At 45.4% G+C, this 27019-nt stretch overlaps 1 protein-coding gene across 6 annotated transcripts in view; it reads right to left on the bottom strand.

Moving 5' to 3' along the window:
• Positions 1 to 24034, bottom strand: part of RNF130 (ring finger protein 130) — a 515862-nt gene extending 491828 nt beyond the window's left edge. For 4 of the 6 annotated variants that reach the window (XM_069199514.1, XM_069199517.1, XM_069199515.1 and 1 more), the window contains exon 1: positions 23021 to 24033. In XM_069199514.1, coding sequence (XP_069055615.1) covers positions 23021 to 23270 — 250 coding nt within the window. In that variant the 5' untranslated portion in view covers positions 23271 to 24033. Of the gene's footprint in view, positions 1 to 23020 lie in introns of all 6 variants that reach the window. The other 2 variants (XM_069199516.1, XM_069199512.1) reach the window with 1 other exon arrangement.
• Positions 24035 to 27019: the final 2985 nt, after the last annotated feature.

Here is a 27019-nt window from a genome sequence, read left to right on the forward strand (position 1 = left end):
TATAAAACGAACTTTTATTTAATTCACTGTGCAGCAGCACCCCAAAGACAGCCAAGAATAAAAATACCCCTCTCTCTTACAATATTTTTCAGCTTTCAGAAGTATGTATCAACTTGATCTTAATGCAACATCATAGACTGACACTTTTGCAAAATCTAGTGGGAAGAGCATGTTGCCTTTCTTCTGCGCCTTTCTCTTTCGCCACAATGTGTTGCATATGCTTACGCCGATGCACACTTTTGAAAACCTGTGAATGGAGAGCATTATTTATTTATGGACCCTCCCCGTACATGATGACAATTTATGTAAAGGGGTTAAAAAAGAGTGAGACAGGGAGAGTACAGAAGCAAAGCCGAGCACATACTGCTAAACATTGGGTCTCATAACATGGCTTCAAGATGCCCAACACTAAAAATCTGAGGAGACAAAGAAAAGAACAGCCCTCTAAGATTGTGGACAGTAGCAGAGGCCACGGGCCTGTTCTTCTTCCGGAACATTCTGGAGTTGTGGCCTGTGGGAGAAAGCATTCCACAAGTACATAGCGTTACGTCTTTCACCAGCAATTCCATCTTATGGTCCTTCTCAGACAATACAGCTGGGGCAGCATCTGAAATACTTTAAATTCAACCGTCGAAAGCGTTTTTTCATTTGAACAAAACTAAACTTTTACGGCCCACAGTTTGCTATCCGCAGACATGAATCTAGGTAATTTCAGAATTAATAAACTTCTGCACTAATAAAGATATCAAATTCTAACCAAGGACCACCTGTCACTCTTTACTGCAGTCTGTTAGTAGTTGTGTTCCCAGGTCTTAAACTTTGACAGCCTCAGAGGTGGTTGTTTTCCCCCGAAAAGGCTAATATTTTCAGCAGCACTCTTTACCAAGAATAGATATTGCCTTATCATTCATGTAACCAAAAATGTACTTCCAAAAAATTAACAGACTGCGCATTATTTTGGATGCAAATGTTAAACAAGCTGATTTAAAGCACCACGCCATGAGCGTGAAGGAGCACACAAAAGGAAACAGAAGTTTGCTCGCAGTCAAATGTATCAGCAGTTATGCAATTCTCTATGTAACAGGGTCGATGTCAAGCAAAGAACTCGACCACTGCCCAGCAAGATCGCACTGCCTAGGAAATAAAAAGAAAAAGTAGTCCAGAAGCCATGCAGAAAACATGGAGCCTCGTATGTTTTCAGTAGTTTACCGGTGCCTTCGAGGAAGGCTAAACACCAGAAAAGGCATGACATATGCATGCCTTTCACAAATGAAATCAAGCAAATTTTAAAAGGCAAGCCCATAAACCAAGTAAACTGATGGGCATTGGTAAAAGCCCACAGAGAGAATACAACGGGGCCCAAGGCGCTTTCACGCTTCACCCTAACCAGCCCCTGCTCACCATTCACACATACTTCACGGAAATGTGTTGCTAAATGATTCTCCTCTCCATCCGGTGGTACACAGGCCATCTTGCAAGCATATTTCACCTACCACAGGCAAGAGGCCTCTCTCTCTCTTAAGTCCCTGAAAATATTGTCATAAGCCACAGAATGAAAAAAATAAATATGAGAAATGGCTACAACAAGGGATTCAATAATCTGGAATATCCCATATCTAGTGGGAGCTCTAAAATGTGGTACTTCCCCTTCAAAACAAACACTATTTAGATTTGCTGATTACAGGCAGAAGTTATGAATAAAGTCACAAGCACCAGTCTCAAGGAGGCTTGGAGTATAAAAGAAACGCTCGACAATCATGGCCATTTTGTACTGCAAGCACTGGGAATCACAGATGTTTTAATTTCCACTGAATTGAGGTTCCTCTGAATCGTTCAATGCTTGTTATCAGTAAAGGCCGTTTCTGAAGCGTGCACGCCATGTTCTACTTGATTATCTGGTGAAAGCATTTCAGAAAAGGCTTCCAAGGAAGGTGCGTGCTGTGCAGAAGCATCAGGAACGTATCAGCTGTATTTACTGATTTGTTAACCCTTCCTACCATTTTTCCATTTCATGCAACCTGTCGCTTTGGTTGTTTGCAAAGAACCTTTCTGAAAAAAGAGACAAACAGTTGCCCAATTCATATTGGCTGCGAAATACATTCATTTGACTGCTGCAGCAGCAGCTTCCGTCATGTGGATAGAAGACGGGCGACTCACGCTGTCATTTCAAATGTTATTGATTATAGCCTGTCAAAATGCCTGTAATTGGGAGGCTGGCAATGTCAAACAGCACCGGCAACCGAGCAGAGCTGAGCGCTTAGAAATAGGTCTGCCTTCACGTATGTCTGCAGGCTTGAAATTTGTCAAGGTTTTCACAATGATGGCAGAAAGACTTGCAAAAACATGTACTCTTAAGAGCAGTAGTTGATCAAATCGTTTGGCACACTAGTACCTGGTTCATTAATTGCACAGACCAGCACAAAAAAAAAAAAGCAAAATTCTGCAAACTACTAATATGCTGCACTGCCCATCGGAACACATTTTTGAGTTAAATTGGATTTGCGGCTCGATTTGTTTTGGGCATTTTTTTATTTCATTTGGTCACAAACCAAATGATACTAAAATGCCAAAAAATCCAATAAGGGGCACTGGAGATATGATTTATTACAGTTTTAGGTAGAAATATCACTAAAAAGCACAAAGCACCAAAAATAGTGTAATTTGAGGCCGAGCGCAACAGAGCGCAGGACGGATACACCAAACACAGTCGACTCACTTTTACAAGCATATTTGCTACAAAGCGAGGCGGCACATCAGCCTTAACAAATCAATCTGGTTGTGAGCCAAATTAAGAGGTTAGAACTGTTTTTAATCAATGGACTACAAATGAATTTGGCTTATTACCCAAACGCCCTGCATGTATCATTTAAATTTTACTTATCATCAATCAGTCATAAACCACACCTTTAAACACTTATGGTATCAGAATACCAATAAGATAATTATTTTGGTGCAAAGTTTAGAATACATTGCTAGAATCTCCCAAAGATTAGTAAAATAAGGCATTTTCTTGTATGAGAGAGGTTATCTACTTTCCAACCAGTAAGTTTTTTTGTGTTTCTTACAAAATTTCAGCGTATTCTATGTTTGTGTACCAAATTTATGCACTGATGTTAAATAAAAAGACAAGTATTTTCAATGCAATAAGTCTCGCATTTGCGAAAGTTGTAGATACCGACGTTGTAAATGCATAACTGGACTTTTCTTGCCACATAAATTGGTCAACCCTACGGCCATAATTTGGTCCTCCTGGCCACATAATTCCAGTGGCGCTGAATATAACGAAAGCACTTCCATTCACCTTCTTCCTCTCATACCTGGACTGCCCTAATGTCAGCGTCCCGCACCGAGTCCAGCGCTGCACCTAGAAAACAAAATGCAGCAAACTTTTGCATTTTGCAGGAAGCGACCACAGAAACAAAGAAAGGACCACAGGCATCACCAAGGCACATTAAAAAGTGAAGGACTTTAGAGGGGGATTTGGAAGACTGAGGGGAGGGGATGTGGCTTAACAGCCAGAGCTGCGCACCTTGGAGCTGGGGAACCAGGTTCGAGTTTCGGCGTCGGCGTCGGCTCAAGATCCTGTGATTTTGCAAATCGTTTAATCACCCTGTGCCTACCAATACAAAAACATGACTTAAAGGCTTACTTTGTAACCTCCATGGGTGTCCTCTTGATACGTCACAAGCTTTCAGTGCACAAGGCAGGTATTTGCCTTCAAACAAGATGCCGTATGCTTGGCAAATTAGTTTAAACAGACTCTTGATTCTCGAACATCGTGGAACCGGTCAGCAAACATGATGAGGAGAAAATATTAAAGGTTATGAGTCAAAAAATTCTGCGGCTTGTTCCCCTCCCTTAATTATTTCTGGGCGACCTGGAACGTCTCCTTACCATGTTTTACAACAAATGTGCCGCAAGCTTGCAGCTGCATACATTTTTCACTGCTGCAGTAGCACTCCCCCGCAACACACAAATGACAAGGCACTGATATAAGGGGGTACAAGAACAAAAAAAGGGTTTCTGACGCAGGGTAATAAATGCGATGTAATAATGCAATTTATTTTAAATGTAAACACGGTGGCGCTCAGGGAAACAAAAGGAAAGAAGGAGTTAAGGGTGGGTGCAGGTGAGATGGTGACTCAGTAAGGGAAACTGAGATAAAATACTTAAGAAATACCAATTGTCTTGGAGAGAGGATGTGGCGTAACATTCAGACTGCCGACTTTGGACCTAGGAAGCCGGGTTCGAGTCTCCATGTCGGCTCTCCAGTGTTTAAAAAAAATAAATAATAAACAACACTGTAAAAACTTAGTTTCAAGCCAAGGAGCAGATTACAGCTATCATGAATTAAAGTTTGTTTACGCTACATCATTTTGCACGGACACGAGCCAAGTGAGCTGAAACAAACCATTTGACACGGAGAAGAACACAAGCAATCCCTACTGTGAAGACAAGCAGAATCACCCCCAAAAATAGTGCACACAACAAACATAAATACATTCAAGTGAAAAGAGACAAGTAATGCGGACGTGCTCCATGAGCGGCAACAACACGACAAAAGCAAGGACATAAAAGCGAAAACAACCACACACAAGCAAGAAAGTCTTTGTAAACAACAATAAAAGTTACCAATCACAAGAGATGGACAGGCTGTAACTCAACAAACTGAACACAGCAGGTCTCGAAGAGACAGCCCATGTGCGCTGCCGAGGCTCAACCTAAAAACAGAGTCCAACATGTAAATAAGATTTTTGAGCCTGATTTGCAGAGATCAGTGCTCTCTTTTAAATTAACAGAAGGGCAGTTTCCTCTCAAAATCCAGAGGACAAATATGTGTTTTAAGTCGTAATGTATTGCTACCAAACAAACGTGTTATCCCTGATCACCGTCTCCTGATATTCCAATAGTTTATTGTTAAGTGATACTGACGTAATCATGTTGTTGAAGAAGAAATCAAGGTTCTAGTGTCCGGATGTCCAACTCTAGTTGTATGAGGGTCCTACGCAATTCCAACATACCTCAGCCTGCTTAGCGATGTTTGTCCCACAAATCACCACCTTAAAAGCCTCCCATAACATGGAAGGAGAATCCATGGAGCAGTCATTGTGTTCAAAGTAGTGAAGAATGGCGACTCTAATCTCAGATTTGAAGACCTGATCTCTAAGAGCATTAAGGGGAAGCCTCCAGGAGAAGGCTCTCACGCCAAGGTCTGGGGAGTGGTCAACAATGCAGGAGCACGGTCAGACAGCGTTCTGGGTAGGTGTGTGACACTGGTAGTCTAGGTGACTATCTCTTTGGTGACTAACCGTAGTATTGTGAGTGGGGGTGATATATGTACCCTCAATGGAGGTGGGATGCGTTAGCTACCAAATATCCATAAACTCATAATCTGTCCTGAGTGTGTAAACTTGAGAAGCAGCTTCTGATGTCAAGTAGCGCTGGATTTATCTGTGCATTCATCAAGGATTACATTAACGTGCCCACCCCAAATTACTGCGCCATCAGGTGCCAGACCTCAGCAAAAGAATCCAGGGTCATCCACAACTGGACCATAGATCGAGGTTAGAATCACAGCGTGTTCCTGCAGAGTCCCCACCAAAATGACACCTTCCTTACGTGTTGCAGAGCACCTGGTACATGTGTCATTGCACCGCTTTTTGGAGAAGGATACTGATCCTTTGTCCATACTTAGAGTAGATGGAGATGTCAGTCTTCACAATCCATCCTGTGCGTAGGTGAGCATGGCCTGAATCTGCCAAGTGTAGCTCCTGTATCAGGCATACATCTATTTGATGGTGGTTCAGGTACGCAAGCACCAGCCGCGTTTTACGCAGGTCACTGTCCCCACCGTACATTTCAGGTAAGACATCTAATAGTGGTCAACAATGATCAAGGAGGTCATCAATGGTCAAGAGGGGGGGGGGGTGTATTTCAATGCTTAAATGTTAAGTAAAATGAACAATAACAATTAAGGGCAATGCGACCAGAAAGGGGGAAGAGCAGCTCTTGTGCCAACAAATAATCCCCACAACCCCCACCCTTCTCCCACTTTAACTCTCCAAACGAGCTGAATTTCAAGAGCCATCCCTCCATCCAGAAAACACACACCAACAACCCAAAGATATATAAGGACTCATCCAGTAAGGGAGACAAATCTATTAGTTGGGAGATCAATTATGGAGTCAATGCTCATCAGGATTTGTTTAAAAGGTCCTTAATCATGGTTTTAATGTCTTGAGCATTGGAGCGCCACTGCTAGCCTCCAAGCCCTGTGCAGGTTCACCCAGTTCCATGTCTTGGTGAGCGTAAGACGCAGATATTCAAACAATACTTTGTCTAGTTTGTTATCTTCTTTACCCATAGTGCAGGTCGATGAGCTCTGTGGGTTGCCAGGAGTGGAAGGCATGTAGTCGATGTGTCGAGGCAAAAGAGGTTGTGTCTGAAGTTGACCCGATCCCACCACTTCTCAAGAGTCAATTACTGGGGGTAGGGAGCACGCGAAGACCCAACATCCATGCATCCTGTGTGCAGATACCCAGCGTCAGGATTTTGCTGCATCAAAGTGCTGAGGCGTGTCTTCTGCAGTGTAGTCGCTCAAAAAAAGGGAAGCGAGATGAATCTGGAGTAGCGGGTGCACCAAGCTTCAAGTTCCACATGCTGCCACAGCAAGGGAGCTACCACCGGAGGGCACAAGCAGACCCAAGACCTCCTGCACAACAATGCCAGTCACACGCTTTAACAATAGCCACAGGGCTTGCTATGCTAAATGTACAGGGTAGGCCGACAGGTGTCACCAGGCAGAGAACATCGGGGCGATATACAGTAAAATCCCCAGTGTTGGAAATGGCCCTTTTGGCAGGGTCATCTCTAAACTTTTTGCTTCCTTCCTCCTATTTTTTTCTGACCAGTTTTTGTTGGCTTTAGGACTCTGGGCACTTTACCACTGCTAACCAGTACTAAAGCACATATGTTCTCTGTGTAAATTGTATTGGTGATTGGTTTAAACCAGATTGGCATATTTGATTTAATAGTAAAGTGCACCAGGGGTGCCCAGGGCCTGTAAATCAAATGCTACTATTGGGCCTGCAGTGCTGGTTGTGCCACCCACTTGAGTAGCCCTGTGAATATGTCCCAGATCTGCCACTTCACTGTCTGTGTGTGCAGTTTTAAACTGCCAATTCGACCTGGAAAATGTACCTACTTGCCAGGCCCCAAACTTCCCTTTTACTACATGCAAGGCACCCCTAAGGTAGGTCCTACCCATGTGCAGGGTGCAGTGTATGTTAAAAGGTGGAACATGTACTGATGTGTTTTACATGTCCTTGCACTGAAATACTGCCAAATTTGTTTTTCACTGTTGCAAGGCCCATCTCTCTCATAGGTTAACATGGGGAGTGCCTTTAAATATCCTTAAAGTGCAGTTTCCCTTTGAGAGCAGATGGAAATTTGGAGTTTGGGGTCTCTGAACTTACAATTTAAATATACATCTTTTAGTGAGGTTGGTTTTTAAATTGTTTGAAAATACCACTTTTAGAAAGTGGGCATTTTCTTGCTTAAACCATTCTGTGCCTCTGCCTGCTTGTGTATTCCATGTCGGGGTCAGAGTGAAAGTTGGGCTGTTGTGAATCCCTAGACAGTGACACAAAGGGAGCTGGGGTGTAGCCTGCGTATCCTGATGGGCCATCTGGGCTAGAATGGAGGGAGGAGTGGTCATTTACACCTAAAAGGGCTGTGCCTGCCCTCACATAATGCAGTCTCCGACCCCCTGGAGTGTGTCTGGGGCCAGGCCTGGGCAAGGCAGGATCTTGTGAACAACAGATATTTTCCTTTGAAGTATGCCTTATTCAAAGACAGAAAGGGGTGTAAGTAGTGGACCCAAAACCCCAGACTTTTAGAACAGTGGTTCCCAATCTGTGGTCCCGGGACCCCCGGGGTCCATAAAGCCTGCTCAGGGGGTCTGCGACTGCTTAGAAAATCAAATTCTATTAACAGATTAGGTTTCCATCTTTCAGTAATGACTCAGTGGGGGTTCCTCAGACACCAATAATAATTCAGTGGGGGTCCCTGGGTTCCAGTAATGATAAAGTGGGTCAAAAGAAGTCAAAAGGTTGGGAACAACTGTTTTAGAATCTTTCTGGAATCAAAAGGAACCTCTGCCAAGGAGAAGAGCTGAAGAGCTGGAAGAGTACTGTCCCTTTGCTGTGTTGCTTTGCTTGATTGGCCTGCGGTTGCTGCTTCTGCCTTAAAAGAGAGCAAAGGGTGAACTTTGCTGTGTATCCTGCCTGAGAAGGTTCTCCAAGAGCTTGGAGTAGAACTTGCCTCTAGTTGGAAGTCTCAGGGATATCACAGACTTCAGTTTCATCTTCCTACAGCACTGGTAACTCAGTGTTTTATGCTGTTCAAGGAGAAAAACCACTGCGATGCCGTCAACAAGGCCGCTGACCTGCACAGTGACCTGCCGACACCACACGGAGCCGCACTGCCTCGCTTTGCACTGTGACCGTGTTCTCACTGACACAGTCATTGGAAGATTTCACTGGGCCGCTGTTTGCACCGCGAACTGTGGGCCCTACACTCCTGCATCACCTTGCTCACACCGCAGCCTGGGTATCCTCGATGCCACCCCTCCTGCTGACACTGGCGCCGCTGCCTGCACTGTGGCCTGTGGACACAGATTGTAAGGTACACAAAGCACGGTCCCATCCCGCACCGCAGCCCCGGCCCACCGACACTAGCACCATTGACTCCAGTGTCGTCAACAGACGTTCCTGCCTGCACTGCGACCCGTGGATGCCGCACGGAGCCCGTCCCACGCCGACAACTCAGGCCTACTGACGACAGCACTTCAGCAATGATGACGACACTGCCTGCACCGTGACCTGGTGACTCAGGACGTCGCACCACCCCGCTTCACACCGCAGCCATGGTCTCACTGACACCGCTAGATGCCGTCACCAAGCTGCTGCCTGCACCGTGACCTGTGGGCATCGCACGTCGCATCGTCCCGCGTCGCACCGCAGCCCCGGCACCATCCATGCCAGAGCTCATGACTTCATCGGCCCGGAGTTCGATCTGCAACCCGTTTGACTTTAAGGGCCCAATGACCCCCGAACCGACTACAGAACTGACAATGGAACGCCAGTGACGCCGCTCTCCGGATCTCAGCGTGAAGATCACGATGCCCTGCAATTCCAAAAGGTACTATTTGTGGATCTTTCTAACACCGTGGCTGGCCCGCGACAACATGGGTGGCCTGAACTGTTGGTTTTGTTGATCACAACGCCGTGACAGGTGAAGCTATCGACTTTGAGGAACTGTATTTTTGAGTTAATTCTTGAAAATTCATATCTTTATTACTGTATCTTGGATTTTTCTTGTTTTGGTCTTGTTTTACACAGATAAATAGTCGCTATTTTTCTAAAACTGGTGTGGTGTCCTTTTGTAGTGTTTTCCCTATATTACTGTGTGTTATGAGCAAATGCTTTACACATTACTTCTGAGATAATCCTGACTGCTCGTGCCAAGCTACGAAGGGGGTGAGCAGGGGTTATCTAAGCGGGTATCTCCCTTATCCTGACTAAAGTGAGGGTACCTACTAGGACAGGGTGCAAACCAACTGCCAGCTAGAGATCGCATTTCTAACACCCAGTATCTGGGAAAGTAAGCAAATATTCCAGGGGCCTCCCAGGGTGCGCAAATCTCAGATGGTCCCAAAGCAAAGGTGAGGTGCGGAGCAGACCTTGTCTGCAACATCCACCTGTAAACACTTGTTACATGGGCTCGGCCCTCATTAACTTCCCGGGTGGCCTCTGACTCTAGGTGCGCCTTCTCCAAGACCAGGGCGAGCTGTCATTGCACAAGGGCGTCCGCAATCTCTCCAGTGTCAGTGCTTACGAATCACTCCGGCTCACAGCTGCAGATCGATGGGTAGAGCCCCTCTCCCAGGAATGCCAGTGTCTGGCTCCATAGCCACTACACCAGGCCCAGAGCAGCAATTTGTGATCTTTTTGCAGACGTGGTTCTGATCCTAAAATGGGCGGTCGCTCAGTGTAGGTGGAGCAGTGGCAATGGTGACAGAGGATTGGATTCCCCATTGTAGGCAGGATAAATGTTGGATTTTGCTCCCAGACTGGCTAAGCCTTGTTAAACAGCAGTCATCTTGTTGCCAGGCTCTCAATAAGCCCCCAAATAAACATGTTTTTTAATTTGAAACTTCTGAATTCCTTGCAACACTAATTTTGAGCTGTGTTACTTTGTTCTGTACATAATAAAGCCAAAAATGTGTCTTAGGAAAATAAGTGTAATGATGCCAAAAAGAAAAAAAATACCATTCAGCACAGCATCCACCCTTTTACAATTGTGTCAGAAAGCCACTGTCTTATTATCATCTCAAATGGCTATGAAATGGGATACCTTCCTCCTTAAGTGAAAAGGTCTTTCTGTCTGAATTGTGTCCACAGACCCAGAAACCTTACTCTTATATTCAATTTTAAACCCAGTACTATAGAGGTGATAATCAGTAAAATTTACCTAATAAGCGTTTGACTTTATCCCAAAAGGTTGCACTCCAGGTTACCTACTACATTTGCTGCAGTCAGTTGTCGTGTAATGTTTATTATTTGTAATGTGCAAAAAATGTGAGGGACCAGCTTCCAAGTGCAGCTAACAAACAACAATTCAGTAAATCAACAAAAAATGTATATGTAGGAACAATATTAAAGTTAAAAAGGGTAGCAAACCGGTATGTACAATTTAAATACAGAATAGTACGGGGCAGAAAGTTTGGGGGTGGGATTCACTGTGATTACTATTTAGTAGCAAGTAGTCTTGCTATTCATTGCATTAGCTTCAACACATCCGTTTTTACTTACAGTTAAAGCAAGTTAGGTTGCTAAATAGCCTAGCATCATTATCTTGGTAGCCTACTACAGAGTTTTGCTATCTCCATTTTTAATGATATGCCTTTATATAAGGAAAGAACCAATAAGGGGTGAATAATTTTCATTCACAGAAGACAGTCAGGAGTGTGCCTGGTAGGTGAAAATGGAAGGGTTCTGACACGTTTTTTGGGCTTTCATATTGATCTTTTTCAAAACTATGCACAGAACTCTTTGTTGGACTTGGTGCTTCATTGCCACTGGGTTCGATGAGATCTCACATATGGTCATTTTTTCTGAGACTATAAGTGATGCGGTTAAAACTTTAGTGTCAACTGTATTTTCTGAACAGAATTTTGGAAAGACTTAAACATACAGCCATGTAATGCTTAAACAAAACTACTGCCTGTATACTCGTGTAGTATAAGACTGTTAACATGGGGCACGTTTTTGACAAAGAATATAGGGAAAAATGGTAGATTTCACACTAGGTCAAACAATAACAGAGTTGAAGACTCCATCCCCATTCGGAGATACTTCAACCAGGGCATGCTGAGGGCCAGAAAACATCCAGTTGAATAAAAGGTTTTTCATTATCAAGATACTGATTTTGTCATGATAATGAATAGGAATTCTTTCTCATCCAGCGTTTGATTCCCAAAAGACAGTCAGTTATTATGAGGACTATTTTGAAACTACTGCAAAGGACAACCATAAACTGGGTGTCGTTAGTGAACATCCGACAACGGAGAGCCCCCTCTTTAATCAGGAGGGCTTTGGGCAACCCATGAAAGTTAAAGAAGAGAGATGACTGGACAGTGCCCTGTGCATCTCGTGATTTGGTGAGATAGGATTTAAGGAATAATATCCCTGTTTGACCAGAAACATTTGCTGATTTAAATACTCTAAACCAGTGGTTCCCAACCTTTTGACTTCTGTGGACCCCCATTTTATCAATACTGAAGCCCGGGAACCCCCACTGAATCATTATTGGAACACGGGGACCCCCAAGGAGTCATTACTGATAGTTGGGACCTAATATTATTAAATGTTTAAGCAGCCGCGGACCCCCTGAGGAGGCTTCGCGGACCCCCAGGGGTCCCCGGCCCACAGGTTGGGAACCACTGCTCTAAACCAATCCCATACTTGCCCAAAGTTGTTAAATCTATTGTACCAGAAAATTAAAACGCTTTTCTTGGTCCTGTGAATCAGTCCATTAGAGCAAAGGCACTCACATTTAACTTGCTCTACTCCTCCGTGCAACAACTGCGAAAATAAAAATCAGTAACACAAGCTATTGGTGAGAAAGAAATTCATTTAAGATCCATCTAATTCCAAAAACTGCCCACAGATAGGAGACTTCTAAGCCTTGAGCAACAGCCATCTAAAAGTGGTAGCAAAACAAATAGGCGTGTACACAGATCAACTCATTACTAGATACATATCAGTCTGGTAACTCTAAGTAAGGTCCTCATTGAAACGGTTTCAACCTTTTAAGAACACAGTTTATTTTGGTAATGTTGGGACCGTTCTCCTACAACAATACCACCCAATACAGCAGTGTACCCCAGGAGTGCCCCCTCATTCATGTCAAATGTGTGCAGAGGCCTCTATGATTCAATCTGTGGATTCTCCAGTATTAAAACATAAGATACTCAGAGAAGCCCCAGATTCTATTTGAAGTGAATGAGTCAGAATTGACCAAAGTGAATCCTGCCAAAGCACTGTTAACTGGGCGACTTCAGTTAAACAATGAATACCCTGAACGTTTATTAGCAGGAACTTAAAAATAGATTTAAAAACTAAATGCTGGATACAACAGGTCCTCTGCTGAGTGGTCAAGAAATACAAGTAGAAAACAAACTGAAAAATCTAACGGTGTAGTTGGATAAATATCTTGCATTGCATCCACAGGCCACTAAGATATTAAGTGAACTATTTTCACTAATTTATTATTCAGCAAAAATAACATTAGAATCACAAAGCACTTAGACCTATACTTGTGAGGCCAATTATTAATACCACACAGAACTAGTAATTCAGGTTTTTGACTGGTGATGTTTAAAACAATTCTGATGGCTTATCCGAATCCAGCACAAAACAGAAGTGGCTGGAGTGTACAAATATTTAATTTAATATTGTGTGAATTTGACACACTTTATACATAGACAGGACCTGGGCATCTCCCTGCCACAGAATACATGAATACTATGTTCCTCTGGTCTCAGCCTTGCTAGTCCAATTTAGGATCTCTTCAATGGGAGGGTGTAGAATTATTAGTATGGAGGAAAATCAAGCTTTTTAACGCTTTGCTGGAAAAACTACATCAAGACTAATCATTTATTAGATTTTGAACAGGTTTAATGACCAGCCCTGCCATGAAACATTTCTCAGAGCTTTTGTTAATGTTCTTTACTTTCCACAGAAACTGACTTGACCGCTTATTATTACATCTACCAGCGACCAATGTCATCCTAGAAAGTCACCGCCTCCTTGGTGCCCTTCAGAACCTTCTACGTTATTCTCTGGAACACAAAAGTAAAAGAAGCAGCTGAGGGTAATCCTTAAGGCATTCTGTGAAACTGAAAGGTTTTACTTGTGGATACTTGGGAGGTGTTTAGATTCAGGTTCCAACTCGACCTAAGGGTAGGCCGAGACCTGGCCCAGTTTAGACAAGAAGTTAGCACCTCCAAAAAGTACAAGCAAGTCATCAATGTAAGGCGAAGAATGGGAGCCCACCCAGATTTCTCGGTTAAGGCTCCCAAGGACAATGTAGACCCTCAAGTTGCAGTTTTTCCATGGGTGCTACTATTAAAGGGACAGCCACGACAATTTCAGAGTCCAGCGACCACAGAATCTTTTTCAGTTCATCCGCTATGTCGTCTCAAACTAAAAAAGGCACAACCCTTAACTTGTGCCTAATTGGCTTGGTTCCCTATTGAATTTTGACTTCATGTTTAAATTCACATATTTTCCCAAACTTCGGAGTAAACTCTTTTTCAAAATCTTTTAAAACATGATGAAATTGTTGCAAATCGCCTGTGCCAAACAGAATAATTTGTTTTTAGCACCTACATCCAGTGTCATACCAAACAACCCTTGCTGATACAAACCTAAACTGTCCAATTCACTAACTGGCAAATGAGGAGTACAGTTTAGAAAATAGCTAGTATTAGATTCGCTAGCAACCCAAATGTGTACATATTACCGAACCGCTAAAATCAATGACATGTTGCTGCCCAGGTACAAACGTCACCACAAAGCAGCAAGTAAATCTCAAGGGTTGAGGGCAGTAGGAACATTGCTGCATGGATTTAGGTGTCACCAACAAGTAGGAAATAAGTCATAAGAGTACAGAGAACAATTGGAGATCAGTGTGAATATTTATGACTAGCCATGACAGATGCATAGATTCAGAATTCTGTAGCCACTTCCAAATGGCAGCAGCACACACACAACTGTAATATTGCTGATGCAGAGTGTTACTGGTCGAACTTGCCTAAGGCACTTAAACACTGAACAGTCTGACCCCAGTATTACTAGGGCATTCCTATGTGTTCTTCTTGACCAGGTCTGATCAAAGCTGACTTGTGCATCATAGGCAGGAGGAACTGGCATGTCAATCTGTAATCCAGGTAACAGAAGATAGTGAATCAATGATGGAAACCTTAAATCGTACCTCTGAAGCACAGGGGAACTTAGGCTCAGATGAAGCAGTTCAGAAGCCGTCATCCTGGATCAAGGCAAGTCGTGTTGGAACCTGATATTCACCCATATCAAATTAGTATACACTGTACACTCCTAGTCATAGGGGACCGACAGTGTTTGTCTCCAACTGTGGAGATGAAAGGAGACAGAACTCTGCTTGTTTTGAAGGAACCAAGCATAATCAAAATAGTCCTCAGCAGTACAGGAGGCAACTGCTAAGGATCAGTCAATCCTTCAAAGATAAACATTGTAAACTCTTATTACCATAAAACAAGAATTTTAGATGGTGTGGCCTGGCACATCAAGATGGTGGTCGTACTCTAAAAGTGCTCTGGACCCCTCTATCATCCGCTGCCATCCGTAAGCCAGAGAGAACCTCCAGCTCCTGCAATGTTGCTGCGCACTCTCCCCTGACCTACTCTGGATGAAGACTGGACACGACCCCCCCAGTTGCTCTCAATGACGGCCAGATCGCTCAACCCTGCAACATGGCAGCACAAGTGTGACTGACTAGCAACGCAGCTGGATCTTAGGGACTGGCCTGCTCCCAGCCCCACCACCTCGCTCAGCAGGACCAGCATTTAGAGCCAACTGCTACCCTTCATTTCGCCTCATCGGACCTGTCTGCTCTTCTAGGGTTCGTCCTGGTGGCTGACCCTCAGGGCCACTCTCCCTTGTGGCCATGGGTGGCATGGGCCCAGCGGCTGAGGCCCACTGGGGTCGGAACACCCTGGGACTCCCAGCGGTCCCCTTGCCCAGGGTAGCCGAGGCACAGTGGAGGATAAATCGAGCCTGAAGAAACCCGCCTGGGCTTCCCGTGAGGCAAGTCATCTGGGCCCTGGTCTCGGACAGGCTCCGGCTCGGCTCTGAGACTCCAGAGCCTCTTCCTGTGGAGCTCGGCGAGACGGCCTGTGCCCTGCCACTTTTAAGAGGCAACAGACTTGCTCTCAGCCCCACGGCCTGTGCTGGACCAGGGCAAACACTCACCACTGACGTCCAGGGTTCGTGTGCATTAGAGGCCCCCAACTGCCTCTCCTCTCCTGCCCTGTTTGCTGGGCCCACTTGGACCCAAAAGCCCCAAAGGCAGAGCGACCTGGGCACCATCATGCAGGGTCTGACACTGCTTCCAGCTCTATCCAACTGTATAGAGCTGCACGGGGGAAAACAAACAGATCCCGTCCCCCATACTGGCCGGGTAAAACAAACATATCCTGTTACCCCGTCCTGGCCAGTGTTGGGCCTTCTTGTCACCTTGCAGCAATATAGGCCTATGCAGACCCATCAGAGGCCCATTTGATATGGACTGCGCTAACTGCATGCTGTCCCCAGGACACTGCGCTGAGGCACTTCTGGACTTGCACTGCTAAATAAACTGTAGTTCTCACCCTTGACAAACCCTTCATCTGAGGAATCAACCTCCTGACCACACCTGTATCACCCAACTGAGACAAGCTCCCCCTCGAGACCCGGCTGCTCATGCTGCCATAGTTTTGGGGCAAGTGGGTTGGGTCCCTCAAAGAGGGCTTGCTGCGCCATTGATTGTCTAGCTGCCATTGGGAAAGACAGACACGCCCGCCTGCCCCGCCACCTCTCAGACCCACATGACGCAGTTTACAGTGACCCACGAGCAGGCCAATGGCAGCAGCCCCAGGAAGTAGCAAGCCCCCGGACGCAATGAATCCACAGTTCTTCAGGCCATCCAGACCTCCAAAACAGCTGTGGAATCCAAAATTGGGGAGATACACATAAACGCTGCTTCACAGCGCCAAGACTTGCACAACGCCACGGCCACGATCACTAAAGCTGAAATCCGCCTCTCGCGACACTGGAAGACAATGTCTCAATCCTGAAAACACAGGTCTCCTGCCTCCTCATGCGCTTGGCAGAACTCCACTGATGCGCAAAAGATGCTGAAAACTGCGCGCAGTGCATTAACTTGTGTTTTGTGAGGATCCCATAAGGAGTTGAGCCTCCCCAGGTTGCTGACTTTCTCGAAAACTGGATAAAGACCTGGATGCCAAAGGATAAACTGTCCCCCTGGTTCGAAATAGAGTGGGCACATAGGGCCCTGACCCCAAAGACTCCTCCAGGCGCACCCCACAGGGCTTTGATTGCACTAGTTTTGAACTTCAAAGATAGAGATGCAATCCTGTGCCACTCCCACGCAGCTCTTGGGTGCGCGGAGGCGAAGGCAATGTACTAAAGAGGTTCAGCAACAATGCCAATCATATACGGCAGTTAAGCCGAAGCTCCAGGTGCTTTTCCTCTCATATAAGCTCTTTTTTTCCCAGCACGACTTTGAGCAGTCCACGCAAAAAGTCCCATTTCTTCGAAACTGCAGAGTTCGTCTGGACATGGCTGACCGAAGAACGTCCACTCCTTAGCACAAATGAATTCTCCCATTGAGTGGGTGAGCCCACTGAGAAGACATGGTCGGTTGCTGTCCCCAGGCCGAAGAGAGAACACCCCGATCACGCAGAGGTTTCAGCAGCAAAAAGTCTGAAACGCCCGGCAATGAGGCCTGTGACCAAACCCAGAGCAATCCACTCACCCTTTCAAACATCGCAATGACCTTTCAGATAAATCAAGATGACCCTCAGGACAATACCTCCTCTTCAATGGCGAGACAGTAGGAGGACAAGATGTATTCCAAAGTCCAAAGATTTAGCCATCAGGTCCCCAGGCATTGGATTTGCAAAAAGATGATGTTTTGCTAATTGTAATAAGTCTTAGCCTCAGTGGCCATAACTGATCCTTTACTATGGAAGGTCCACCATTCCATTCCTCTTTCAAGTTGTGCTGGGTACTAGTTTTTGATTTCAGGTCGACAGATGCTTACAAGGTGGAAGTATTGGGAGGGAGGCTTGTTGGCAGGTTAATAATGTTATGTTACCTGAGATTGTTTTTGCCTGTCATTGTTTCACCTTGATTACACGCAGAACTCAGATACCTATCGGCTCTTTCTTCCTTATGGCATTGCCCAAACCCAACATTATTCCCCTCAAGGGTTAAGAACACATTCGGGCGTACGCCTTGCATACAACACAGCATGTCCTGTCCCTTTGAGCCTCAAGGTATGGTACTCCACAGCTATGACGTTCATAAGTACCTTGTCCTAGAACTTTAATGGGCTGCTGAACCGTGTGAAGCGGGCTGCGGTGCTGAAATATGCCCACCGATTTCGTCCCGATGTCCTTATGCTCCAGCAGACACATTTACTGGGGAACCACTGCCCCTTCTTGATAAGTCACTGCTTTGACAGGGTCTCTCACTCCACTTTGTGCGGGTGTTCCTGAGAAGTGGCTCTCCTGCTGCACTGCTCCTTCCCCAAAGTGGTCACACAAGAAACATAGGACCCACAGGGTCGATTCCTCGCCCTCACAGGAGCAGTTGACAAGCAAAAAATTAACATAGAGAGCGTTGCCGTAGTCAAGCTAGCTTGTGACTAAAGCGTGGGTGACTGTCCTGCGGCAGTCTGCTAGGATCCATTTGAAAGTTTTCCAGAGTTGGCTGAGGGTGTGCCAGCAGAAGGAGGTGACTGAGTTTACCTGTCGGGACATAGATAGGGAGGAGTCGAGAATAATGCCTAGCGTGCGGGCGTGCTCAGCCAGTGAAAGCGGGGTGCTGAGAGATGTGGGCCACCAGGAGTCGTCCATTGCTGAGGTGGTGTTTCCGAAGATGATGTGCTCTGTCTTGTCAGAGATGAGCTTGAGGCAGCTTTCTCTAATCCTGGTGATGACGGCTTCCATTCCCAAGTGGAAGTTCCTTTTGGCTGTGTCTGGGTCTTCGGTGAGGAAAATGATGAGTTGTGTCTTATCTACAGATGACACGATGTGCATTCAGTGGCTTCTGACGATGGCTGCGAGTGGGGTCATGAATACGTTGGAAAGAGTTGGACTCAGAGAGGATCCCTGGGGAATGCCACGGCTGACTCCTGTGGGTTTAGATGTGTAGGGAGGGAGCCTGACCCTTTCAGTCCTTCTGGAGAGGAAGGAGTTGATCCATTTCAGGGCTGTTCCGGGGATTCCTATATTGTGGAGTCTGGGGCACAGTGTGCTGTCGGAGACCATGTCGACGGCCGCTGAGAGGTCGAGGAGTACCAGTGCTGTAGTGTGGCTGCGGTCTAGAAGTGATCTGATGTCTGCGATAGCTGCAAGAAGAGCCATCTCCGTGCCGTGGTTGCTACAGAAACCGGACTGGGAGCTGTCCAGGGAGTTGTTGACTTTGATGAAATTTCATAGTTGTGTGTTTGATGGCTTCTCCAGTACTTTGGCCGGGCAGGGTAGAAGCGAGATGGGCTGGAAGTTCTTTGGTTCTGATGGGTCGGCCGAGGATTTCTTCAGGAGGGGACGTACTTCTGTGTGTTTCCAGTCCTCTGGGAATGTGCCAGAGTTGATGGAACAGTTTATCGCGTTCAGGAGCTCGAGGGTGATGGATGTGCTGGCTCTGACGTAGATGTGATGCGGAAAAGGGTCTGTGGGTCTGGAGTGGGTGCTGTTCATGATGCTTTCTGTTTCCTCTGTGTTGAGCGTGGACAAGCTGTGGATGGTCTGGGCGGGTTCAGAGGAGGGAGGGGTTGGAAATCGGTTGTGGGTTCTGGTGCTGGGTTGGTTTTCTGGGAGGAAGCTGTCGTAGATGTCTTGGATCATGTGGTGGAAGAAGGTGGTGAGTTTGTCACAGAGGTCTTACAACAGGGGGGGATACTTGTGGCTTCAGATGGGGGATTTGCTAATTTGTGGATGACTGAGAAATGTTCCTTCGTGTTGTGTGGAGGAGTTGATGTGTTCCCAGAGTGCGTTCTTTATGTGTCAGCAGTGGATGGCGGTTGCGGCTCTGAAGGAGGCAAGGCCTTTGCTCGTTTGGCTATTCCTCCATTTTCTCTCTAGGCGCCTGCAGGTGCGTTTGAATTCTTGGAGTTTGGTGGTGAACCAGCTGGCTTTCTTTGATATGCACTTGGCCGATGTCAGACAGAGTGGGGCTAGAGTGTTGGCACGTTCGATGATCCATGCTTTGAGATTGCGCGCTGCGGTGTTGGTGTCATCGGAGGGAGGCAGGAGGGATTTGGCAAGAGTTGTGGCGAGTTGCTCATTGTTTTTTTATTCCATCTCCTGCGGGGGGGCCTGGATGCGCAGATGCGGTTACTGGCTGTGGATGCGGTTAGAGGCTGCGGAGAGTGGGCCCCGCTGACTCTAGGCCCTCCAGCTCTTCAGGGAGGCCTTGGGCCTTCACGTCAACCCGTCAAAATAAGTATTAGTGCCCCTGTCATCCACCCGTGACTGTACCGAATGTCAAACTGAGACCCCTGGCGCTGCCTCAGCTTTTGTTACCTGGGCATCTGGGTGGCACTTCATCTGGAGATCTGCTGATCCCTTGATCTTGAGCCTCTGATGAAGAAGGCAAAGGCAGACTGCCACAAATGGAAATCCCTTCAACTAAACGCGATGGGCAGGATTGCCCTGTATAAGATGATGATCCTGCCATGGTTCCTGTATGCCTTCCAAAATATCCTGATGCTCCTACCACGTAGTTGGTTTTGTGCCCAAGACAGAATGGCATCCTTATTTCTTTGGCACAACTCCAGGCCCCGCCAGGCTTTCACCCACTGTCAACACCTGCCCCACCCCACCCCTGCGACAGAGGGCTTGGAATGCCAAACCTATATCTCTACTACCTACCCTCCCAATTGCTGGTAATCAACAACTGGTTCAATGGAGGAAGAAATGACCCATCATACTGGTTAGAGCTGACGAATCTGGGTTTCCCACTGAAAAAAGCAGATCCGCTGGGAAGGATAGCCAGGCACAGTTGAAGATGGAGACTGGAGCGATGCGGTGATGGCCCAAGGGTAATCATGATCTCCTCCAAGCTACGTCTGATCCAGACATACAACTTCTACTTTGCATACCTGAAACCGGCTGGGCTGCACCGTGTGGGCCTTCTCCGTGAGCCATCCTGTCCACGCTACACACATACCCCTACAGACTTTTACCACATGGTGCGGCAGTACCTGAGTCTCAAGGAGTTCTGGGCTGATGTGGCTGGAGAGTTGACGGAGGTGCCCGGATGGGAGGTGCCTCTCTCACCATTGGTGCTGTTGTTGGGGGTCATGGAGGGCTCCGGGGGCTCAAGGGCAGAGACCAGGCTTTCCTGGGCACAGCTGCAGTGGTGGCCAAGTAAGATGTGGCAGCCAAATGGAGAGACTCGTCGTCCTACTTTGGCGAAATGGGGGAAAGGGGTTTGACTGGTGCGCACAGCAGGAGAGACCAGTATATGAAGCTCGGGATGCATCTTGAAACATGGCCGAGTACAGGGGAAATGCCTTGGGCAACCAGTCTAAACTTTACACTGCCATGTTTTCACTTGCGTGCAGCCTTGTACTCAGTAGACCAATGGCCTTTTATATGTTCGGGCTGTGGTTATTTGTAACGTGCATAATCATACTGAGTGCCATTTTACTTTATTTTATGAAAACTCAATAAAATTGTTTATCCAAAACAAAAAAAAGAGAATGTTGTAATTGCCTCTTTTCTCATTGACATCAGAAAAAACTACATTATAACAACACAGACAGGGATATGACAACCCTATCAGACTCTTTCCATTCTGATGTCACTAGTAACAAACATGGTATGTTCTTCCTTCTCAAACGTACTCAGCAGCACTGCAGGATTTAAAATTAAGCAAACACATGAACAGTTTGTTAAGTGTTCTCAGGTCAAGGAACGTCCTTCGCCTACCAAGACACGTTTAAATCAATCATATAAATAAATCAGACGCACATGAAAAGCATCAGACCTCAACTGACAACTATAAGCAAGTCAATTTTAGAGCATGACAATAAAACAGCCTGCAAACACAAACAACTGCCTTTGGGAAGTACAAAGATCACTAAAACATTTAACATAACACTACGCAAATGCCATGCAATGCTGTACGAAAGCTAAATAAATAAAACAAACACCATAATCTGAGTAGGTTGAAATAACAAGAGCCCACCTACTAGGCTCAACTGAGAATGCTAAGAAGCATAAAGACAGTCAAGCCTATAAGCTTGCCGTGATATTTTACTTAGAAATGCAGGTAAATAATCTCCGTGGGGGCAGTCCAGCTCCATTTTTAGGGTTGGGTGCAAAGCGCTCTATCCCTGGTGTAATCTCTCTATGGGCTTGTAACCACACCCATGTCACTCATCAGTTTGGCTGGTTCGTGGGCTTGCCTTTTAAAATTTGCTTGAATTAATCAGTGAAAGCTATGCATACATCATGCCTTTTCCGGTGTTCAGCCCTCCTCGAGCACACCAACCAACTACTGAAAACATACGAGGCTCATTGTTTTCCATATGGTTTCTGGACTACTTTTTCTCTTTATTTCACAGTGCGATCTTGCTGAGCGCTTTGCACGACATCAACTCTGTTACATGGATATTTGCACTTCTGAAAATTACATGGATAATTGCACTTTTTCAGATACGTTTCACTGCGAGCAAACTTCTGTTTCCTTTTATGTGTCGGCTTTGCGCTGATGGCAGCCGTTGGCTCACTTATGTGAAACTTTTACTTTTCAGTTTATGTGGCAAGAAAAGCCGGATAGGAGTTTACAATGCTAATAGCTCTAACTCGAGCAAATGCAAGACCCACTGCATTGTAAATGCTTGTTTTCAGTGTAAACTGCCTCCCAGTAATGATGATGACTGGAAGAGCCAGATCACTGGGCAACGGCTACATATGAATATGCCAGAAAAGGTAAGAGTAGCCTAGACTTATTTTGGTAAAATATTTGGTGAGCACTGTAGGGCCAAAGTTTAGAGTATTTTAAACTTTAGAGTCTAACATTAATTATCTACTGGTCACTGCTAACAAATCTCTCATATATATAACTGAAAATTGTGTAGTATTGACTCAAAAATGATAACAGGCACACAAAGTTATTATTGTAAATTGGTAAAACGTCACGACACTGCTGTTGACGAAAGCGGGCAGAAGGGTTGTACTTCATCTCTATTCACTGACTTTAGTTAAACGAATAAGTAGACAGAACTCACACGTTGCCCCAGTCCCATGCGCAGGTACGTCATCCAGTATGAATTGTGGGACGTGTTGCCCCGATTTTCGTGAATGGATAAATAGGACTATAAGTTACAAAAGGGACGGAAAACTGAATTGGGTGAGCTACTCAAGCACGGCATTGCGTAACTTGACAGCTCTGAAAGACAAAGAGGCCTCTCTATAGAGGCCGTAACGTTCCATCTGATCTGTACTCATTAGAAAACACACGAGCCACCATATTTAATCTCGCCCGTTACATATTATTACTGAGGCAGTGATGATTCCTTATAGGACCGTTCCTTTTCTCTTCTGCTTCTGACTGCACCACACAGTCGAGAGTCAGCATAACAGAAACACATTGACAGACTTTAAAACTGCAAGATTTACCTCCATGGATGGGCAGTGGTGCCAATACCACGCCTTTGGTCTCAATCTTGGGCGAGTCTAGTCCATAGCGTCCATCAATCCTCAAATGCATGGGACTACCCCCTGGGAACAAGAGGGTCACATTCACCACAGCGTTGTAATATTCCACATTCGGGTTCTCTGCTCTTGCCAGGGGGATACCGAATAACATCCACAGCAGGCACGCAGGCAAGAGGCAGTACGAAGGGCGTAGAAGAAACCTCAGATTCATTGTCAGGAAATAACAGTGCAAAGAACGCAAAGGCAAAAATATCCCTTATAAGGGCCTTTGGAAAGACAAAATACAAAGGTGTCCTAGTAAAATTGCCAGGTGAACCGTAAGATCGTTTTATGTTTTAAAACCGAATACAGCCATTTCCTGGTGAACTTCACATCTTATGATCCATGGTACAAAGGAGAACCAATGCGGAGGCTGAAAATTAGGCCAATGTCTTCATTTGTGTCAGAAAGGTCAACAACGTTCAAAAACAAATGTTAGGAAGTAACACAGGTTGCAGAAAAAGCCTCGCCAAGTGGCAAAGAATCCTCATTTGACCATCAAAACTCAAGAAAAGAACCCTTATGTACATCACATTATCCAAACTGCTTTAAAACGTGCTTTCATGTTGGAAGATTGGCTGAGCCGAGAGCAACAACGTTCTGTGTAAAGAAGTAAAAGGAAGGAATCTTGGTCCGGGTAGAGAAACATCATTTGCTCAATGGCGCTGACAGTGGAGCCATGATCCAGTAATGACGGTCTTGAGTAAAGGAAGAAACATTTATTCTCTCGTGAACACCTGTCGGCTATTTCCACGGGACGCCAGTGAAATCAACCAAATATCCGCAGTCTGCCGTTAGTATTTTAACAGATGTCATCTGTCCGTAATGTCAGTACTTTCCGGTCGCATAACAACCCAACCCACAGCTAAACATATTCTGGGAGTCGTCTAACAGTGGGAGGGACCCGTAATGTGTAAAATGGTTTAGGATTGGAACAGTGGCGGCTCCTTGGCCAAGAATTAGAGCACTGGCGGTTCGCCAGCCAATCCTTGTACGCCGCACAGAATTCCAAATTGCTGATTGGATTGGGAGTCCGCACATGTCTCGTCCTCTCTCAGACTGAGAAGTGCTGGCTCCGCCCATCGACGGGCGCAGCACAGATAGGCCTGGGTTGGTAGGTACCTGGAGGTGCACATGAGGTGACAGGTTCTGGGAGGTAAAGACGTTTTCCGGCATGCACGAGCCGTGCTGCTCCCACTCGCGATTCTCGTTGGGAAGACAGAAAGAGGGAGAGAGGAAAGAGGTGGTGATAAGGCAACGAGGAGCCGGGCTGGCCTTTGGGGAGAGAAGATAGTTGGCCTCGGCGAAAGGGCTTTTGGGCTGCTGGTGGGATAACGGACTGGTTTGTTTACGACTGCAACTGGACGAGCAGCTTCTGTTTCCGCTGTCCACGTCTTTTGGCTCATGTCGGTGACTGTTAAATAGGACCGTAGCCGGAAGTATCGGCGGGGGCGGCATGGCCCACCATAATGGCCACAGGTGGTTCGGAGTCGGAAGTAACGGTTTCTTTACACCGAATCAGTTTGAAAAAGTCTTTAAATTTGGTGATCTTTGAAAACAGGCAATTTTTATGTATGTTTGGCTACTGTATGATCCACAAGGGTGTTTGGAGGAAATGGAGGACAAGTTGTTAATTTTAAAACGTCCAAGAGCAATCCCAGTAATCACATTAATCACTATAGGATATAATTTAACCGCTTCGCTGCCAAGCCTTTTACCCCTCCTGTGCCAAGCCTTTCTTTTTTTTGGCTACTTGTGGTTAGTTGGCGCTTAGGCCCTCCCAACTTTTTGTCCACATAAGCTTTCCACGCCAAATGTGCGTCCTTTAGTTCCCAAATCTTAGGGATTGTAAGAGGTATTCCAGAATTTGTGGGTTCCCCTGGAGGAGACCAATAAATTAGCCAAAATACAGCTGCAATTCCATTAAATAAATGGGGAAAAAAGGGCTGCAGAAGAAAGCTTGTGTTTTCTTTCCCTGAAAACGACACAAATAAAGGAATTGCAGTGCTAAAATCACCAGCTTTCAGGAACAGGCAGACTTGAAAGAGAAAACCACATTTTTCAACACAATTTTGGCATTTTACTAGAACATACCCCATTTTTACTATTGTGTTTGTGCTTTCAGCCCCCTTCCAGTTCGTGACAAAAATGGGTGTGAAACCAATGCTGGATCCCAGAAAGCTAAACATTTCTGAAAAGCAGACAAAATTATGAATTCAGCAAGGGGTCATTTGCGTAGATTGTTTAAGGTTTTCCTACAGAAAGTAACAGCTAAAATAAAAATATATAAAATTTAAGTGAAAAAAAGCCATTTCTGTCCTTGTTTATTTCTATAACTTTTTCCAGCGATGGCAGTTTTTTTAAAGCAATATACCGTTAGGTCTGCTGCACTCTTCTGGTTGTGGGGATATATAGGGCTTGTAGGTTCATCAAGAAACTTCGTACCCAGAGCCAGTAAAGGAGCTGCACCTTGCAATGGGTTTTCATTGTATACCAGGTATACAGCAATTCATTTGGTGAAATATAAAGAGTGAAAAAAACGGTATCAAGGAAACCTTTGTATTTCCAAAATGGGCACAAGATAAGGTGTTGAGAAGCAGTGGTTATTTGCATATCTCTGAATTCCGCAGTCCCCATACTAGCATGTGAATTACAGGGCATTTCTTAAATAGACATCTTTTTTTACACACTGTCTTACATTTGGAAAGAAAAAATGTAGAGAAAGACAATGGTGAATGACACTTGTTCTTCTATTCTGTGCTCCCCAAATTCTCCCAATAAAAATGGTACCTCAGTTGTGTGGGTAGGCCTAATGCCCACGACAGGAAACGCAATATGGACACATCACATTTTTACATTGAAATCTGACGTGTTTTTTGGAATGTGCCTAGCTGTGGATTTTAGCCTCTAGCACAGCCAGCACCTAGGTAAATCTACCAAGCCTGTGCATTTTTAAAACTAAGACACCTAGGGGAATCCAGGATGGGGTGAATTGTGGGGCACTCACTAGGTTCCGTTACCAAGAATCCTTTGCAAACCTCAAAATTTGCCCAAAACACTTTTTCCTCACATTTCGGTGATAGAAAGTTCTGGAATCTGAGAGGAGCCACAAATTTCCTTCCACCCAGCATTCCCTCAAGTCTCCTGATAAAAATGGTACCTCACTTGTGTGGGTAGGCCTATTTCCCGCGACAAGAAATTCCCTAAAGCACAACGTGGACACATCACATTTTCCAAAAGAAAACTGACCTGTTTTTTGCAAAGTGCCTAGCTGTGGGTTTTGTTCTTTAGCTCAGCTGGCACCTAGAAAAAACCTAGCAAACCTGGGCATTTCTGAAAACCAGACACCCAGGGGAACCCAGAATGGGGTAACTTGTGGTGCTCTCACCTGGTTCTGTTACCCAGAATCCTTAGCAAACCTCAAAATTTGGCAAACAAAAACACTTTCCTCACATTTTGGTGCTGCAAAGTTCAGGAATCTGATGGGAGCCACAAACCTTCTTCTACCAAGCGTTCCCCCAGGTCTCCTGATAAAAATGGTACCTTACTTGTGTGGGTAGGGAGAAAATTATTTTATTAGTTAATAAAAACCATAAAAAGAACACATCAAAAGAATACAGGTACATATGTCCATTGACCTAAAAACGTGCAAACAATAAAATATAGACAGTAAATAAATACTGGGGCGAGTACCCAGTACAATTAGAACAAAAAAAACTATGTTTTTAAGAAGGCAGACGATATGAACTAAACTGACACTGGGCAGGGCGGGCTGTTATCTTTTTCTTTTTTTTTTATGCTAAAGGGGAGCTAAGTGGATTTGCTGGGACCGCCAGAGCTATCTCAGGAACTGGAATAATCTGGTGTTCAATTTTTCATTACTTGGGTCAAGGGCTGTTATGACAGCCGACCTACAGGACT

The sequence above is a fragment of the Pleurodeles waltl genome, chromosome 7 (genome assembly GCF_031143425.1).
Source record: "Pleurodeles waltl isolate 20211129_DDA chromosome 7, aPleWal1.hap1.20221129, whole genome shotgun sequence".
In the NCBI taxonomy this organism is placed as follows: domain Eukaryota; kingdom Metazoa; phylum Chordata; class Amphibia; order Caudata; family Salamandridae; genus Pleurodeles; species Pleurodeles waltl.